Source organism: Stegodyphus dumicola, chromosome 2 (genome assembly GCF_044657685.1).
Source record: "Stegodyphus dumicola isolate Sdum_Otavi_A_Nest chromosome 2, ASM4465768v1".
In the NCBI taxonomy this organism is placed as follows: domain Eukaryota; kingdom Metazoa; phylum Arthropoda; class Arachnida; order Araneae; family Eresidae; genus Stegodyphus; species Stegodyphus dumicola.
Window position 1 is genome coordinate 279,253,997 of NC_140769.1, and position 21,013 is coordinate 279,275,009.

The 21,013-nt window shown below is 32.1% G+C and overlaps 1 protein-coding gene across 3 annotated transcripts in view; it reads left to right on the top strand.

Moving 5' to 3' along the window:
- The window catches only part of mldr (mitochondrial ribonuclease P catalytic subunit), a 54,978-nt gene that overhangs the window by 28,184 nt on the left and 5,781 nt on the right, over positions 1–21,013 (top strand). For all 3 annotated transcript variants that reach the window (XM_035363289.2, XM_035363291.2, XM_035363290.2), the window contains exon 6: positions 9,012–9,204. In XM_035363289.2, the coding sequence (XP_035219180.1) occupies positions 9,012–9,204 (193 nt within the window). The remainder of the gene's footprint in view (positions 1–9,011; positions 9,205–21,013) is intronic.

Genomic DNA, 21,013 nt, shown 5'->3' on the forward strand with positions numbered 1-21,013 from the left:
AAATTTCTGGAAGTGATTATTAATTAGTTGAAGTAACATTTTATATAATAAATTGTATAAATATTTTATATAAAATAAATTATTGTCATGCTTCGGCAGTGTTGCCAGAAAATTTTCAACTAAAGTAGCAAAAGAAAACTAAAAGATTCGCAAAAGGTCACAAATGGTGTCAGAGATCACGTGATTTTTGTGATGTCATAGTAATGCGTGCTCATAATACCTCTGACGTCATCACAAATTTTGGTAAGTTACAGACTGTATTCGATCCTTAGTCGTTTTAATTACGTTCCATAGCTTTAACTAAATTTTTAAAACTATACTGCTCATTTTCAATTCTTTAAATTGTTTTCCTTTTGTAATTAATTCTTATTTAATTTAGATTTCTCTTTTTAAATTAATATGTAAGATATTTCCCGTGTTTGTTTAGATTGTTAGCACTTTTGTACTAATTTTTTTGAGTTGGCAGTTAATTTTTTTAATCCAGTGGGTTTTTTTCCCTTGCTTAACTGTGAACATTTTAATTGAGGAATGCTTTTCAGTGAGTTTTCCGTTCTGGGTGGTGGATTTATTTCAGATTCGTATTACTTAAGAAAACTTTGTTTGTTCTTTCACTGCTAAATTTATTTGTGTTGTTATTTAGAAAAATGCAGTTGCTTTGATTTTTAATTCATTTCTCTTCCTTGGTTCTTAGCAATATTATTAATCAGGAGGATGAATTTTATTTCTTTCTCTGTTTGGATACCCAATATTTTTTGTGCAAGCTGCAACTTCGTTTGTTTGATTCGTTATCACAACTGAACTGAGGAGGGGGACTGTCTTAAAAACAAAATTTGTAGAGTGCTAAAGTCATTAATATAAGTTACATAATTCTATGTTTTACAAAGCATTTAACAAAATATTAAAAAAAACTTTGAAGTCGAAAAAATAGCATAAGGAAATGAGGGAGGTCGAAAAAATCTCCCCAAATCGGAAATACTAAAATTTTAGTAGCACAAATTTGTCAATTTTGGTCGCAAAATTTGTGAAAAATCACACATTCTGACAACACTGGCTTCCGGTGCCGAAAAAAAGAAAGCTTAAGCTGAAAATGCAGGAAGAAACAAATAAACAAACAAACAAAAAATGCTCTGTTTAAATATGTTTGTAATTCTGCAACAATGTTATACAAAAACAGGTAATATTGATGCAGAAGTAGCAAAGATTATAGAAAATCTGGAAACCAGGAAGTACATGCAGAAATGGCTGAAATAAATGAAACCGAAATTGAAGTAAGAGAGGTGAAAAACATAGAAGCGTACCAGATATTGTGGAGCAAAAACAAAATGTAAGTCACGAAGAAGAAATTCAAAATGCAGAATATGTACGCCATTAATGATACTTTAGTTTTAGAAAATTTGGACATTTCTTTGTGGCCTTTTAATTCAACAACAGCCATGCGACATTATTTGCTTAAAAATAAATCGAAAGCTTAAGATAAAAATGCAGAAAGAAGAAACAAACAAACAAAAATGCTCTGTTTAAATATGTTGGTAATTCTGCATCAATATTATACAAAAACAGGTAATATTGATGCAGAAGTAGCAAAGATTATAGAAAAAGAAGTTGGTGAATGTTCTGGAAACCAGGAAGTACATGCAGAAATGACTGAAAGAAATGAAACTGAAATTGAAGTATTAGAAATAAAAACATGGAAAACATACCAGATATTGTGGAGAAAAAACAAAATGTAAGTCATGAAGAAATTCAAAATGTAGAATATCTACACCATTAATGAAACTTTAGTTTTAGAAAATTTGGACATTTCTTTGTGGACTTTACATTTAACAACAGCCATGCAACATTATTTGCTTAAAAATAAACCACCATCAAATAGTTTATTTATGCATACCACTAAAAATGTACTAACAACAGGTGGAAAAACTGTAACTCGCTCATTAAAGACAAATATTTCTATTCGCAATAAAGCAAATGGTAAAATTGTTGAATGAGAATGATTAGCATACAGTCCAAAAAGTAAAGCAATTTACTGCTATGTTTGCACGATATTTTTGATCAAATGAACAGTTTTTACAGAAGGATACTCGGACTGGAAAAATGCAAATGTAGGAGTAGAAGAACACGAAAATTCTACTGATCATAAACATTCTATTAAAATTTTAATAGCAAGAAATTTATGTGATGGTGTATCGACACTATTGTTGTTAAACAGTATTTAGAATTAAAAAAAAATATTGGAGAAAAATATTGTTATGAATAGTAGCAAGAATAAAATTTTTGGATAAAAATGTTCTTGCATTTCGTGGCAGAAATGAACTCTTTTCTGCTTCCCATAGTGAAAATTACGTAGGAACTCTAGAACATTTGGCAGAATTTGATGAGTTTTTAGCTTTGCATATAAAAAAAATTCGTGTCAGCTGGAACAGGAATGTGAGTTATCTTTCATCAACTATTTGTGATGAATTTATTGAAATATTGAACAAAAAAATGTTAGAAACATTCACGTCAGAAGTTAAAGGCCCCCAAATAGTTTTCAATTATAATTGACTCTCTGATATAACACACCTAGAACAGTTAACTTTTATATTGTGTGATGTATCAAAAGATGGAATTCCAATAGAGAGATGTTTTGGATTTTTAAAAATTTATTCGCACACAGGAAAATCGTTAGAAAATGAAGTTTTAAGGAACCTTGAAATATTAGGTCTAGATATTTGCAACTGTAGAGGACAAAGGTACGACAGTGCACCATTTATGCCGGAAAATTTAATGAGCTCAAAAACCGCATTAAAAACATAGTCAAACAGCTCGTTATGTTCCTTGTGCTTCACATACATTAAACCTGATAGTAAACAGTGCTAGTGAATCATGTTTGCAAGCAATAACATATTGCAATTTATTGGAGAAAGTTGATAAATTTTTTTTGGCATCTACTTATAGGTAGAAAAATATTTTGCAGCAAATATCAAACATTTTACAGTAAAAAAATACTACTAGGTGGTCTTGTAGAGCTCATGCTGTTAAAGCAATTTACTATGGGCTCAATGAAATAAAAAATGCTCTACTTGATAAATATCTAGATTAATCTCGGAAATTTTCTGTAAAACTGGCATCCCGAACAATAGCAAACAAAAGTAATAATTTAGAATTCATTTTATTAACAGTTATTTGGGATGAAATTCTTTCCAGAATAAATGCAAGCAGTATACCTTACAAGACCCTACTATGCCAATCTCGTTTGCAGAAAGTGTTTTTGATAATTTTTTTAATTACATTAATAGTTTAAGAAAACTATTTCTGGATTAGAAGCGGAAGCATTAAACACATCAGAAATAAAAACTTATTTCGATACTAATAAAAGTGTGCCAAAACAAGAAGAATTTTTTGATACAGGTGATCATGATGAGGACGACAGAAGTTCATGTCATCAGGATCAAGAAGTCTTTAAACGAAATTGCTTTTATGTAATATGTGACAAAATATCTTGTGAACTAAAACTATGTATCAAAAGTTACAAAAACATTGATGAGATTTTTAAAGTATTTCATACGAACTCAAATTTCAATGTATTAATGGAATCTGAGGATACTTCATTACTAAAAGAAGTACCTTGACACAAAAGAAGTGGATAAGGATTTGTTATAATTTTTATTACTTCTTAAAAGCCAAAATTTAATGTTGCCGTCTAAAATCATCTACGATTTATAAAGACTACAAAAATTGTATTGACATTTCCAAATGCGGAAATCATATTAATGTATATCTTAATTTTGCCTCTATCGAATGCATCTGGTGCAAGATAGTTTTTAGTGTTAAAATGCTTAAAATACTATTTACGAAACTCATTAAGTCAAGCAAAATTAATTTCTTTAGCTGTACCATACATGTAAGAAAATGCATTGGAGAGTATTAATTATGAAGAAATAATTGATAAATTTGCAGAAATGAAAGCTAGAAAAAAAGATTTTTGAATTAATTTTGTAATAATTTTTTCAAAACTATGGTTTTGATATTTAGCAGAATGAATTTCATTTTCCTAATTTATGGCATACAAGCAAAAAGTTCCAATTTTATTGATTGATAATCAAATGCACATTTATAGTTATACTAAAATGAAAACTGTACTAAATATATTTGAAAAACTGACTACTTTTTTAAAATTATAATAAATACTTATCATTTATTATGTTAGAATGTTCTCATAAAAATCATATCACCCCAGGTGTAGGGGCCTGGCAGGAAAATGTCTCAGGCTCAAAAATATGTTAATCTGTCTCTGTGTTTATGTATATATATATATATTCGTTCCAACCCTATTACCCCACTAGGTGAGCTCCATATTTTTATTCTTATATGTCTAAAAATTGTGCATTTTTTGCTTTTTTAAAATGGTTGGATTTTGTTATTCATACATTGTGATCAAGATTTGTGTGCCTTTATTTAATCTGCATGCAACAATTGTAAAATTTTTAAAAGTGGTGCTAGGCATAGCGGGACTGTTGTTTGTTGACATAGAACAATGAATCAAGTCAATTGGTGCAGCAATATCACTGTCTTTTGCACAGTGGGGCCGAAAGTTAACTTTCAGTTTTGTACACTAAAAATTTGGTCTTCCTGCCTGTTGGCCGAATTGCTTGTTTTTACATAAAAACTGTAATTTTTAATTGTAAAAATTGTTTTTAATGTCTTACTGTATTTGGTGTTTTAGGTTTTTCTGTATTTTACAGTTTTTAATGAAGGTGTTTTGAGTTTTTATGTATTTTATGTATTTTTGCCCTGCTGTAAAATAAGATTTGAATTCATTGAGTGAGAAATATATGTCTAACGCAATTCGAGGAAATACATGTAAATGATGTGCAGCAAAAAATGTGTATAAATTAATAGGTTTTACATGGAAGTCATGTGTTGCCCACATCAGGTATTTTTAATTGAACATCACCACTGATCATAGATGATTATGCAAATCAATAGCTGGTCAGATCATGTAACACAAATAGACAGTACTGTTTTGCTTACTTCTCTTATTTAAGAAATCCAAATGTATTTATGGAGTGCCCAGCATGATAATGCTTTTACTTTTAATGGAATTGTAAATGATGACTCATTATGGTGACAATTAGCAAATCATCAATGCTCAGATTTTCAAATGCCATCAAATTTGCCTAGCTCTGAATTTCTCTCTCTCTCTCTTGTTTAGTGGCGAGGCAATTCAGAGATTCTAAGCCTAAAAGTCAAAGAAATGTTGATGGTTCTACAGCTGAACGTTAAATTCTTCCATTCACTTTTTATTTGAATTGTTTACAATAAAAGTTTTGTGTAAAAGTGGATTTATTTTTGAAAGAATGTATCTACCAGCAAATGATAATGCTAAAGCAAAAATATTGAAATTAACATTTCATTCAAAGCTCTGTAATGAAGACTGATAGATCACTCTGTTATAAAATACAACAATATTTTATTTGCTGTACTGGCTGCATGGGGTTCCTGTGCAACCATAGCCAAAGTTTTTGCTGTGCATCACAAGTACTAATGAATTATTTCTATTATTTATGCATAAATATATTTCAAATTACTCCTAAGTGTGATAGCAGATAAATCAATATATGTTAAAGATATTTATAATTAGCAAGAGGAATTCTCGGAACATGCATAAATGTGTAGAACTGTAGTTTCGAAGGTTAAATGAAACCTCCTTCTCCACAGGAATGATAATGATGCAATAACAACAGACAAAAAAAAAAAAAAAAAAAAAAAAAGAGAGAGAGAGAGAGAGAAGATTCCAGCCAAAGGATAACAAAACAGAGCTACTGCTGCCATCTATTTACAAAATCATAAGTTTAAAACAAGCAGGGGAAAATTATCACATTGTTTTATATAATGAATAAGCATTGACTTATGTGTATTTGATAATATATATAGTTATAAATTATCATTTAAGTTCCTAACCATTTATTTTAATTTATTTAATTTTCTATCCTCTTGCCCTAATATCCAGTTTCCTGCCAGAATGTAAATTTCTAGCTCAGGTGATATTCAAACGAGGTAGAAAGAAAAGACTATTTAAAGGAAGGTTTCAGGAGGTAGAATTAGATTGCATTCTGCCTGTTGAAAGGCCACGTTACTAAATTTAATTCTCTTGTGATTAGTATTCTGCGAAACAGAGTTACTCTTGCCATTAGGCTTGTGTACGCTGACCTTATGTCAGAACCAGCTTACATACTATTTCATTTGTTGTTGTTGTGTGTTCATATTACATGGAACAATGGTTGTCAAAGCCTACTCCTAACAGAGGTTGAACTTTTATTTTCCACCCCCAATTTTGAGGAAGAGCACTTTGGGAAGAGAATCTGGGGCTCTCCCACCCCTCTCCCCTTCCACCAATCCCATGGACGTAGGAAGTAAGATGGAGTTGCCCTAAACAAGTTTCTCCCGTACTCTCCTCTGAAGCACCGGCGATACCTACGTGGTGACCAAAACATTGGGTCATTTACCATTGAGTTCAATGGGTTTTGATGCGTTCGGATGTAAATATTTTGTAATTACGTCCTAAATATACATATAAATGTATATATTTTCTTTTTCTACAACACTTCAGAGTCCTAAGTATATGAAAACAACATATTTTTAAACAACATTTCATTCTGAACGGAATTAAATGCTATACTTTTCACAGGACAGTTTTCTCAGAATGGTTTAATTTGAATGAAATATTTTCACGAGTTTTCGTTAATTACATTAGGGGAAAAAATTAAGGTAATTCGATTTTATTCGGTTAAAGTACAAAAATTAAGATCAAAGTTTATTGTATTATTAATATTAAAATTATGCATTATTTCTTTTCTATTTATAGAGCTTCTTCCTAAAATATTTTCTTAAATATGACATGATTTTTTAGCTTCTGAGGCATCTTTTAAATCGAAAAATGTAAGTCAATTTATAATTACTCTATTCAGTTCATTTTAAATTAGAGAATTATTAGGAATTAGCGAAATACTTTAAATAGTACTTGACTTTCTATGAAGATTTCTGAAAGTTAATAAAAATAAGTTTTTTTTTTAAGTATTTAAAACTTGTAACTGAGTTATTATAAAATGTAAGAAGAATAATTCTTTTAATTATACTTATCAGATTTTTTTTTACCCTTCATTTCAACAATACATATTCCAAAACTCTTTATTACTTTCTTAAGTGCGCATCTCATAGCATTTGCTTTACAATACCTTTTAACAGATTGCTTTCCAATACGAACAATTCTTGCTTAAATAGTTTTATAATGTATTTGTCAACAGGATTTCAATTTATGTTTACAATTCAATGTTAAGGTTATTATATATTTAGATAACATTTATAATCATTATAAATTAGATACATTTAATCATTAGATTTCTTCACAGTACTTTCACAGTTGTTTATAAGTGAATAAATTCTTCATTTCAAATACATTTATAAATAATTTAATGAATATTTATGTATTCTGTCAAAGGCAGATACATGCTTTTTGCAATAATATGCAACAATAATATATGGATGTGAAAAAAATTTGTTTTATTTAAAACATTTTGGCGTTTGGAAAATAAAATAAAAGTAGCGAATACTCTATCAAGGGTATCGAAAGACGTATACAATTTTAAATGTACTGTAAGGTATTTTTCATTCTTTTAAGCATAACATTTTTCTTAAAATCTATATTTTTGTAGTTCAACAGCTTAGAATTTTATAAAACAAATTCATAATCAAAATCGTGCTGTTGTTAGTTATCGAAAAATAACCAAGATGTGATTTTTGCGTAAATGTCACTAAACTATACAAATTGCTATTCTCCATCACACTATGAATGTTTCTTTCATGCGAAAGTGTCCCTTTTTCGATTTGTATGGAACTGTCGTGTGTCGAAATACTATCAGAACCGTGTCAAGCGAGCTTCTGAATGTAAACAAAGAACACCCCATCTGGTGACCCAAGCTTCAAAGTAGTGCTTCACTTCTAGTGCGGACTAGCCCCTCCTTCCTTTCCTACCTCCATGACCAATCCACATGAGAGGACTTTTGGCTTGCCGCATATTTTAGAGTGCCGCTATGCCGCACCGACACTATACATTTACAAACATCCATGTCTTCTCCGGGATTCAAACCCGGGCCCTTCGGTACCATAGTAGGCTCCCCTAACCACTATACCGTCTGGGCAACTATTTTAATTGTAAGATATGGTTAGGCTTTGCTTAATTTCATCAGTTTTAGTTCATCCATTACCTCCGATTTAAGCCAAAGCTATTGGCTTCTGTAAACACGAGTTCGTATAGACTGTTAAACTTTATTTAATGCATTGACGGTGGCGAGGATATTCATTGTTCTCTTCATGTGGCTTTTCCTGTCTCTGTGGTACTTAACAAGACATAGTGATAATTCACAGATTATACTAGATAGTGTTTTAGATCTAGTTTATGTTATCAAAGAACACCAGACCCTATAATGTGACTAGCGTAAGATTTCTATTAGAGAATGCTGTTTGTATGAGCATTGTCACAAAAATTATCAAATTCTCTCATAGCTAGCTGAGAATCTACTTTGTTGGCTTCATAATAACAGAATTCTATCCCATTTATAATTAATAAACTTGGGCCCTATTAAAACATTTCCACCAAAATATGTTAGAAAATACCAGTAAATTTATTTCAGAAAACTTTGTCAATAGCTTGTGAAAAGTAAAGTTAGAAAGCTAGTAATTATTTATTAGTATCATTTGTTGAAGCAGATATTTTCTGCATAATTTCCAAATTCATTTGCATGTGATGATGTGACAGATATTTGGTGCATTACAAGTGCAGTTTATATTTCTGTGTATGGAATTCATTCACCCAATAGAAAATTAAATGTTCTTTATATGTTTTGTAGAACTTACAAAGACTTTTTTTTTTTTCATATAAGCTGATAGCAAACCTGACATGATGATATCAGGTCATTAATCATAATTTACTAATACCTAACATCTTAATTATATTTTGAATTTTGTTTTAGATCTCAAGATGATCCTTTTACTGTTTATGCAGCTTTGGCAAGTGGCCCTCATACTTTATTTGTTTCGCTTGATCTTATGCGAGATCACGTGTCTCGGCTGGAAGATGCAAAGTTGATTCATTTATTCAAAAAATGGCAACAATCGCATCAGTTATTTATGAAAGTTGATGAAGAAAATAACATCAAATTTACAGTAAGTTTTCATTCCTTTGTTTCTGTGTGCATTCAACTAAATGCATCAAAATCAAACTTTTGTAAACTAAGTTAAAAAATTAATACATGCTTATCTGATATATATGTTAGAGCAACATTCACTTAACTATCTCACCACCAGATGGCTGCACTATGCAGGAAGCAGTCCATTCACAGTTTTGAATATGGCTTGCCTGCTAGCATGAAATTGTGGGAAATAATAATAATAAATTATAAAATAATGATTAATTAAAAAGGAAAAATACTGGTTGATCGTAGATATTGCAAACTGATTTTTTTAAAGTGTTTTTTGTAATTTTTGTAATTGTTTGATTGCCTAAGCTCCTAATTTTTATCTGTGTTTTTTTAACTGCAATTCAACTGTAACCTGATGTACCGATAACCATGTGCTCGATCGGCAGTGGAAATAAAGTGTGTGTTTTCTTTATTTGCCAAGTCTTTGATGAAATTATTATTATCCAAATGGGCTAAGTAATATCTTATTTTTTTTTATTCTCAATCCGTGGACATGTGAGCAAACGACGTGATATGCCCAAACATATTATTTTGCATAGCACTTGTGGGGAAAATCTGATGCTTTCCAGATTGAGCTGAACGCGTGTAACTATATGTGGTGACCCTTAGGACTCTCATTTGGAACAATTTGTTCATCATACCTAACATACAGCCTTCCATGGTCGAGGATAAGGCCATGGCTAACAGAGTTAGTGTAAAGATACCTCCTTTCTGGGTCGACAAACCAGAAATCTGGTTCTACCAAGTTGAAGCCCAGTTCGCTATTAGCGGAATAACCAGCGAGGAGACGAAGTTCAATTACCTCGTGGCCCAACTCGAACCACAATTTATTGAAAATATTTGGGACATAATAAAGGATGCCGGAACCAATAAATATTCTGCTGCTAAAGAGCGTTTGATGCAGGCGTTTAAAGAAAGTGAAAATCTCAAAATCAAACGTCTCTTTACGGGGTTAGAACTGGGTTATACGAAACCCAGACAACTACTGCGCAGAAAGAGATCGCTCGGTGACACGGATGATATTTCCGACAAAGTGCTACAAACTCGTTGGCTTGAAAAAATCCCCAATGCGGTGAAACATGTGCTGATTGTAAGTGATGAGAACTTGGAAAAATTAGCTACGATGGCAGACAAAATATTAGAAATGCAACCACGAGCGGAACTTGCCAGTGTTAACAAGAATACCGTTCTTGTGGACGAGCTGTTAAATAAGATTTCTGCTTTAGAACTTCAAATAGCGAATATGACTGCCCGTAACTCCCGATCACGATATCGGAGTCCCAGGGAAAATTGCAGTAAGAGTCGCAACAGATCTAGGAAAAGGTACAACCCAAATGGTAAATACTGCTATTACCACTTCAAGTTTGGCGAGAAGTGCTTCCCAGAAAATTGCAAAGGACCTTGCAGCTGGAAACAATCGGAAAACATGAACCAGCAGTAGAATCAGCGGCAAGTCCTGCTGCAATGAGTCCCGATTGCCGCAAATTCCGATTATTTGTGAAGGACAGAAAAACGGGTTTATGGTTTTTAGTAGATAGCGGTGCTGACGTATCTCTCATTCCAGCAAATTTAAAAGCTGAAAAACCTTGCTCCTACAAATTGTACGCAGCTAATGGAACTGAAATTCCAACTTTTGGATTCAAAACTTTAACTCTCGATCTAGGACTACGACGGCAGTTCAAGTGGCCTTTTGTGGTAGCCAAGGTAAGTAAAGGGATTATTGGTGCTGACTTTTTAAATAGATTTCACCTTCTGATTGATATCCACAAAAGAAAATTGATTGATGGTATTACCCGGTTATATATCAACAGTGATATTTTGTCTATAACTGATGAGCACTGCATTAGCACTTTTGATCAGTCTTCAGAATTTTCTGATTTACTTAAATTACATTCAGATATCACAAAACCTAATATTTTGAGTACCTCTGTTAAGCATGGGTGTCCAGCATTACATTACTACCAAAGGACTACCTGTTCACTCTCGTGCACGACAATTAGATCCTGCAAAATTGGCATTAGCCAAGCAGGAATTCCAATTTATGTTGGACAATAATATAATTCGACCATCAAAATCTCAGTGGGCTAGTCCACTGCACCTAGTTAACAAGAAAGATGGCACGCTACGTCCCTGTGATTATCGGCGATTAAACGAGCAAACTATTCCTGATCGATATCCCATCCCTCGAATAGAGGATTTCAACCTGATCTTGCAAAATAAAGTTATCTTTTCTAAAATAGATCTTGTCAAGGCTTATTATCAAATACCTATCGCGGAAGAAGATAAACCCAAAACTGCCATCATTACGCCATTTGGTTTATATGAATTCAATGTTATGAGTTTTGGCCTACGAAATGCCCCATCTACTTCAACGTTTTATAAATGAGGTTTTTCATGGCCTGAACTTTTTATTTCCATATTTAGATGTGCTAGTGGCTTCCTCATCAAAAGAAGAACACAGAGAGCACCTTAAGTTAGTTTTTGAGAGGCTGAATACTTATGGTCTTCGTATTAACGTAGCAAAATCCATAATGGGTGTTAACCAAATAGAATTCTTGGGATACCTCATCACAGCCAAAGGATCACAACCTCTCCCTGCCAAAGTTCAAGTGATCTTGGATTACAAGTTACCAAAAACCTTGCATGACCTACGTACATTTCTAGGCATGTTGAATTTTTACCGCAGGTATTTGAAAGATGCTGCAAAAACGCAAGCACTGCTACATGAAATGCTGAAAGGTGCCAAAAAGAAAGACAGGAGGCCAGTACCTTGGACAGATGATGCCATTAAACAATTTGAACAATGCAAAAGAGATCTAGCTGATGCTGCACTCCTGAGTTTCCCAATACCTGGACTTCCATTATCTTTGTACATAGATGCTTCAGATTGGGCTGTAGGCTCAGTATTACAGCAATATGAAGCTGGAAGTTGGAAGCCAATAGCCTTCTATTCCAAAAAATTAAACGAAACTCAAAAAGCGTACAGCACATATGATCGTGAGCTGTTAGGTGTGTACTTGTCCGTGAAAAATTTTAAGTATATGTTGGAAGGCAGAGAATTTGTTATCCTGACAGATCACAAACCTTTAACATTTGCATTCAAACAGAAGAATGAAAAGCTTCTCCAAGACAGTTACGTCAGCTTCAGTACATCTCAATTCACCACAGACATCAAGCATGTTAGTGGGAAGGATAACACTGTCGCTGATGCTTTATCAAGAATCGAAGTAGTTTCTGCCATTGATTACGAGCGAATAGCTCAGGAACAGTGTACGGATAATGAATTTAAAGAATTGTGTACCAATAATACCTCATTGCATTTTAAGCCATATATCCTTTCGTCTGAAAAAATTTTATGGTGTGATGTGTCACAAAATAAAATTCGACCATACATCCCGCATAAGTTTCGAAGGATGATTTTCAATCAAATCCACAACTTGTCACATCCTGGCATAAAATCTACTGTCAGACAGGTAGCTGCCAGGTTTACGTGGCCAGGAATAAACAAACAAGTTAAGAAATGGGCTCAAGCATGTATAAATTGCCAAAAGGCTAAAGTGATTAGACACACTAAATCCAAATTTGCACAGTTTGAGGAACCTGATGTTAGATTTAGCATCATACACATTGACATCGTTGGACAACTTCCACCATCATATGGTCAAATGTATTGCTTAACCTGCATTGATGGGTTTACTTGTTGGATGGAAGCCATCCCTCTGCCAGACATTACTGCAGAAACAGTGAGCAAGGCCTTTTATGCAAACTGGATCTGTAGATTTGGTGTACCAAGCAAAATAATCACAGACCAAGGGAGGCAGTTTGAATCCGAATTATTTCAGAATCTGGCCATAATATGTGGAGCCAAAGTTTGTCATACAACTCCTTACCACCCCCAGAGCAATGGAAAAGTCGAACATTTCCACAGAACACTAAAAGCAGCTATTAAAGCTCATAACAGTGTAAAATGGACTGATGTCATACCAACGGTGCTTTTGGGATTGAGATCAGCAATAAGGGAGGATACAAACCACTCCATAGCACAAATGGTTTATGGGACAAACATTCGACTTCCTGGTGAGTTCTTTCATGCACCTACTTTCAAAATTGAACCTGATAACCTTTGCAAGCAGGCTTCAGGGATACATGGACAGGTTGAAACCAACGAAAGTTCAGCATACAACAAAGCAGACTATCTTTGTTCATAAAGACCTCAGCTCCTGCTCTCATGTGTTCATACGAATAGACAGTTAAAAAACCACTGTACAATGGACCTTTTCTTGTAGTTCAGAGACACGAGAAATATTTTAGTGTGTCAATTAAGGGAAAGCAAGTCAACATGTCAATTGATAGGCTTAAGCCTGCCTACTTGTTGAGTACAAATATCAACTATGATAATACACCTGCAACGTCAGTGGGCGACAAAAATACTGAAAGCTCAAAGTCACAAATCCCTCAGGTCATAACTAATGATAATAAACAAACAATGACTAGTCGCTGTGGTAGCTACCTGTACGGTTCCAAGGTTAAGCTATGTATATATATCATTGAAAAGTAATCACTTTATTTTTTAAATCTAGAGTAATGCCTTAAAAATTATTTTCATGAATAGGTAAACATGTTCTCAAAGCTTAAAGTATTTTTATTACTGTACCTTATTGATATTGCATTTTATACTAGTAATATGTAAACATCTCAATGGTTAAAGTATTTTCTATTGTATGTCATTGATATTGAATTCTTTACTAGGAGATTTTTAGAAACAAAGTTATTATGATAATTTTTATTAATTTTAGTGATTTGTCATGTTTGCAAAAGTTAAACCATATAGTATTGACTTCAGAATACACTTGACAGTTCTTTTACTGGTAGCAAACAAGATGTCAAATGTCGTTCTAGTTAATGCATTTTTTTTTTTTCAGTTTCTGTTAAATACTTATTGTGTGAAAGAGGGCAAGACTTTAGTTTCCCTTCATAATTTATGGTTTAATAAGTTATCGGCATATGTTCAATGTATTACAGATGAAAATTGAGCAATTTTTTTTTAAATAATTGAGAAATTCTATATTTATCTGTTTCTATATTATATCAAAATAATAGTTTTCATAATATTAGATAATTACCATATGATAGATAAAATAGTGATGTGTACTTATCATTTGCTATATGACTGTAATTGTTATATTCTATGCCTTATGAAGTATCGTAACTTAGTTACTGGTGAGGGAGTAATGTTAGAGCAACATTCACTTAACTATCTCACCACCAGATGGCTGCACTATGCAGGAAGCAGTCTATTCACAGTTTTGAATATGGCTTGCCTGCTAACATGAAATTGTGGGAAATAATAATAATAAATTATAAAAAAATAATTAATTAGAAAGGAAAAATACTGGTTGATCGTAGATATTGTAAACTGATTTTTTTAAAGTGTTTTTTGTAATTGTTTATTTGATTGCGTAAGTTCATAATTTTTCTCTGTGTTTTTTTAACTGCAATTCAACTGTAACCTGATGTACCGATAACCATGTGCTCGACCCAGTGGAAATAAAGTGTGTGTTTTCTTTACGTGTTAAGTCTTTAATGAAATTATTATTATCCAAACGGGCTAAGTAATATCTTTTTTTTTTTTTTATTCTCAATCCGTGAACATGTGAGCAAACGACGTGATGTGCCCACACATATTATTTTGCATAGCACTTGTGGGAAAAGCTCATACTTTCCAGTTTGAGCTGAACGCCTGTAACTATCTCTCTCTCTCTCTCTCTCTCTCTCTCTATATATATATATATATATATATATATACATAAATGATTAGATTATTTCCTAGGAAACTTATCCAGAACTCCAGAAATATGTATAATAATCTTAAAGATTAGAAATATAATATACAAAGGGAAAATAATGCAAATAAATTTTTAATTTTAAGAAGAAATTTCAGAATGCAGAGGTAAAAACTATAACAGGACTTAAACTAATAAGTTAAAACTTAGAATAGAATGTTTTTGTCTTGTATGCATTTGTGGGATTCAAGACAAAGGGATGGCAGAATTCAGCACAGTTATTCATATTCCAGTATAAGAGATCTAATGCTGCAACATTTCTGCAGGCTATGAGATATCTGAATTATTAATTATAATTCAATAAATAATTTAGTCATCCCATAGTTTCATCTTTGATGTTGTAATGGACTTCAAAATGACAGTATGTGCTGAATGCATGTATGAACAATAATTGTAAAACACAGAATCAAAAGTTTAAAAAAAAAAAAGTCTAGTTTTAGATTGCAAAAAAGTGTACAAGTGGACTTCATTTGTCGCTGTATGGATTAATACGTAAAAGTAATACATTTTATTTGGAATATACTTATATCGGTAATATAAATATATTTTTGAAACAGCATTCTAGTTACAAAATATAAATATATATATGAAGCAAAATAGAAATATTTATATAGAACAAGAACCAACATAAAGTCTAATAATTTTGTACCGTGTGGTCATAATGAATAGTAGTCATATAATTATTTTTTATTTCAGACATCTTAGAATAGCATATCAAAAAACAGTAATAATAAACATAAGTGCAATTAACCTTATTTGCAGCTAACTGTAAAATGTCATAAAATCAGGCAGTATTTTGCGATCAGTGCCCACCAATGGCCGAGCGGTAAAGTCACTGAACACTGGTACTTCGGTCTGAGGTTTGAATCCTGCAAACGGGCTGGCTGCATGGGCATTTTCGTGGTTTTTCCCATGTGTATGCGAGGCAGTTCCCTTAGAAAGTCCTCCACAAAGGCATTCCTTCCTAAGCAGATCGCCCTAGTGTGCTTTGCCATAATTAAATAAACCAAACCAAACCAGTGCCCACTGGCGGGGGTGCCGCACACATCAACGCCTGCTTCTTAAATTCAAATGATGAGTCAGACTCATCCACCGTAACTTCTTCCAAGTAAGCAGATGACGAGTCTCGCTCATCAAATGTAACCCAAAGGGTTAAACAAGCTGAGGATGCTTTTTTGTAATTCGAAAATAATGGTTGCAGAAAATAATATACTGTCAAAACTGTAATATAATACACATCCAATTCTAAACTAGAAAACTATAGGTTGAAAATTAAAAGTATTCAACCTAAATAAGCAAATTTTAAAACTTTAATTTTCGAAGAAAAATATTTTCAGTAAAAATTCTGAAACAAAAAGATTTTCTTTTTTTCTGAGAACATAAAATTTATAAGAAAAACACAAAGGTATAATACAGAATTATATAATAAAATTTTGAAGGAACGTAAAGTCTACCATGAGATTTGTAGGTGGGAAAAGTATTGTATAAAAATTGGAATGTGGTTACGTATAAGTGGGAAAACAATAGAAATTTAAGGCTAATAGGGTAATTTTTTAATAAAACATTTTCATTATTAATTGCAGTAATCAGTTATGTATCTGAAGTTGTAAATAATGTAATCATCATTATTTTTCATAATTTCTAATTCTTTGATAAATAAGTGTAAGTTATAATTATTGGTTTATCAATTGATACTCTTAGGTATGCTGTTAATTTGTTACTGTTTGCCTTCTTTGGTAATTGTGGAATAAGGTACACTCAGTACACATACAAAAAAGGGGAGCTGTTCTATACCTCCTGTTTTACTGGACTGATTGATGAGTTTTTCCTGTCTCAAAGTGCGACTAGATTTATATATAGCATTCTTCTAACATAGGTATTTAGACATAAAATTGGACTTTTTCTGAAGTGACATACTGATTCCCCCCTACACACACACACTTACGGGTGCATGTTACATGCCGATATAAAAATGACAGATTTAAAAGTAAGGAAAAGATGAGCTTACAAAAATTGATTTCTGCATGTATATTTTTAGTATTGGGTAACATGAAAAGTTTGGTATATATGTCTTCCGTCATATTTTCAGACACATCATCAAATTCTGTTTCATCTTCACCATCACTATTACTCTGAACCATACATAATCATCTTCCATTCAATTTAGAATATTAGAAATACTACATTTTTTAAATAACTTCGGTTTCATTCTATTCTTTTATTATCCACTCACACACTACTTCTAGACTGGCATAAAAGCATTTGCCTCCTTTTGTAAATGTTTGCACCTTCTAATATCTGTGTATTCCACTCTCGTTTTAAATTTTCATTGAATGTTTTATTGATACACAGATGTATTGAACTATAGCTTGACCATCTGAAGCGCAACCTTAGTTGGCATTCTGCCAAAACACATAGACTTGTCCAAAAGGGGCGGTATTACTTGCTGCGACATGGAAAGTCTTCTCTTCTCCGGAAAGAGCTATGCTGGAGGAAAAGAAAGTCTTCATCCTTCCACCCTATTTTGAGAATAATATAATAAATTTTTTATACCTCTCATTAAATGTCCTCTTCTTTCTTCGATTAGGTCAATCTGCATTACAAAATCAGACACTTCCTGTGACGTTTTTAACAATTCATTTAACTTTTTTTATGTAAAGGCTTTTTATCTTCTTCACTGTAGTTGCTTTCACCTTCTGCTAGAGTTATAACATCATTCAGTTCTCCATTTGTCATGTTCAACTAATTCTTTGGTTTCTTTGTCTTCCATATCATCATTTGCTGAGTACTGTTTTTGCAGTTTGTATGATTTCCTTGGCTTTGTTTTCAGTTGATCAAAATCCTTTAAAATTATTGGCAGCTTCTGTCCAGCACTAATGTCAGCAAGCAATATGGGCATGTAAATAATTGAATTCATTGCTTATTTAATCATTTCTGTGCAGCTTTCTTTAAATTCCTTCCAAAATGCCACTTGTGTATAATGCTTTCATGTAGTGCATTGGTATTCAAACTGTGGGTTTATAGTGGGGTCACAAGGTGGATAAAATTTCTAAAAAATCTGAGTTGATGGTATGTAACTAAGGGTCGATGATCCGATTGGGATCGCGAAATTGTTCTATTGAGACACACTGAAGACTGATGTTTGAATACCTCTGGTTCTAATGTTTTATTTTCAGAGATGTAAACATGCCTGACATAATACACGTTGAATGTTTTTATGATTCCTTGATCCATTGATTGGATTAAAGAACTGGTATTTGGTGGAAGTAATAAATCTTTTACATTTTAATGCACTGCTGTGAGGGCTTTGATATTATGTCCTGGAGCATTATTGAGAATTAGAGAAGCTTTTTTCTCATACATATAGAAATAAGAAATTTTGGCAATTCAGCCTAACACTCAAGAGACAAAAAAACACTGAAAAAATATTTAACTTGTACTGTGTAGTACTGTTTGTAGAACAATGTACACTGCACACGCACCAAAAAAAATGGTTCCATTCTATATCTCCCTTTCTACTGGGCTGATTGACGAAATTCAACTCGCGTTTTTCATGTCTCGAAAGCACGACTTAACATATGTGTTAGATTTATATATAGCGTTGTTTTATGTGAGAATTTTGACACAAAATTGGACTTTTTCTGAAATGACATGCCAATTTCTTTCCATTTTTCCATTCTACGATTCAATTTATGCCAAATTGACGAGTTCTGTAAAACTCGCATGAGTACTTTTTTAAAAATTAGCTCTCAAAATTTTAGTTCCGTAATATTAATTGAATTTGATATATATTTATTAATATCTCTTTTTTATTAAACTTACTTGATTCCTTTTTCCAGAACTCAGAATTTAAGTGTAATCCAAGTATAAATTCGCACATTTTTTTATTATTTATTTTAAAAATTTGAATTTTTTAATACTTTTTATGAATTTTAGAAAAAAATTTGTATTATAACCTATAACGTTTTTAACATCATCTTAAAGTAGATGTATTTCTAAACATATCTGAAAAAAATAGAGTTTTTATTATTCAAAATTTCCTAAGATACACGTGAATTTACATTTTGGCGTGTTTTGAAATTTGGTGTATTTAAATAAGCAATAATAACAAAAATATGGTTTATGCGTGTTGTTAAAATTATTTGAAAGAATGAAGAATTTTTCTTCTCGTGCATCACTTAAAAAAATTTTTAAAAAAAAACCCACTTAAAAAAGTAAGTAGATTACTATAAATTAAGAATTCTGCCAAGTGAATTAATTATTCTTGGCACAAACTGAAAAAATTCGCCAAGAAAAATTTTTTAATTTCTCACCAAAAATTACAAAATTTAATATCTAGGCATAATTTGAGGCGTAGAATCAAAAAGTGAGAAAAAATGTAATTTCAGAAAATGTCCGATTTTGTGTCATAATACCTATGTTAGAGCAATGCTTTTTTTTTTTTTTTAAATTTTTGTATGCTTTTGATTTTTTTCTTCCATAATAAAACATGAATAAGATTGGAGATTTTCACTTAAAAATTCTGATTCTTAAATTTCACTTAGGCACTAAATAAAATACCTCGTTATGGAAAAACAATCATGTAAGCATAAATTTGTGAGTTTAATAATTTGGCTTTGTAGCTGAGTATCTGCTTGGCATACATCTCAAACCAAAACATTCACCTATTTTATATCCCTGACAAGTCATTATTTATAATACAGTCAAAAGTCGTTAATCCGGACTCGTCGGGACTTCGGCGATACCGGATTATAGATCATCAGTTTAAATCTCGTAAGATGGCATGCAGAAATTCTAAAATTAAAAATATGAAACCGTAATTTATAAAATAAAGAACAATTATGATCTAAAGGGTATCAAAATTTACAAAAAAAAAAAAAAAAAAAAAAAAGCTTAATATTTATTTGTTTACTTTATTAAACATTTCTTTCAATGTAAGTTGTTTAAGTTGCTTCATTTTATGTGATAATACTTTCTCTTTAATTCTATAAACAGACATAATTTCTTGTTCAGTTACAAAGTTCCGCTGTTCAAGTCCCGTTAAAGGCTGTGCCAAGAATACCGACTAACTTGTCAATCAAAATTTTTTCATTTTCACTAACCTCTCTGTCACATTCTTCATGTCTTTATCCATTTTTTGCAGCAATTCCACTTTTTGTTTGTTGGACATCGAAACATACTTTCGTTTTGTAGATCCTTTGGAAATTCCAGCATCGGAAATTCTATTTGACATAATCGAAAGTTCAAGTTTACTTTTATAAAATTGCTCTTACAGTCTGCAAAAAATAATAAGCGGGATCCAATTCGAAGATTAAGGAACAACGTAATCATTAACATTAACTGAAATAGATAATTAGATAATTTTAGCTTACACCATCCGTTATACATTAAACGCGCAGGCAAAAACGTATTCTGCACTTGCGCACACGCATATGCGCAGTAGTCAAGGTCTTACGCGCACGCGTAAAACGCCTGTGCGCATGTGCCAACACGGTGCATGCGCAGAAAGTTTTTAGCTTTGAGGTCCGAATTAACGACTTTTGACTGTATTTTGCTTTCATCGCCACATGTTTAATCATTACATGACAGCTTCAGTAATAACTCATGCAGCGATGTCTAAACTTTTTTTATATTAGTTTTTGAATAACAAGAGTATGGCAAGCTTTTATGCTAACATTACGCTTGGTGATGATTATAGATTTTTAAATGCTCTAAGAAATGTTGAGGAGGAAAACTTAACAAAAAATTTCTTTTCATATGCTATAAATACATTTTGTTAATGAAACTCATAGTCCAAAAGATTATATTTAAAGCCATTTTAATTAAGAATAACTGATATGTTATTCACCTTTAACCCAGAAGCAGCAGCAGAATATGTTGGCACCGGATGGCAGAATTTAGGGAAGACAAAATTTTTGGAATTTGGGGAAG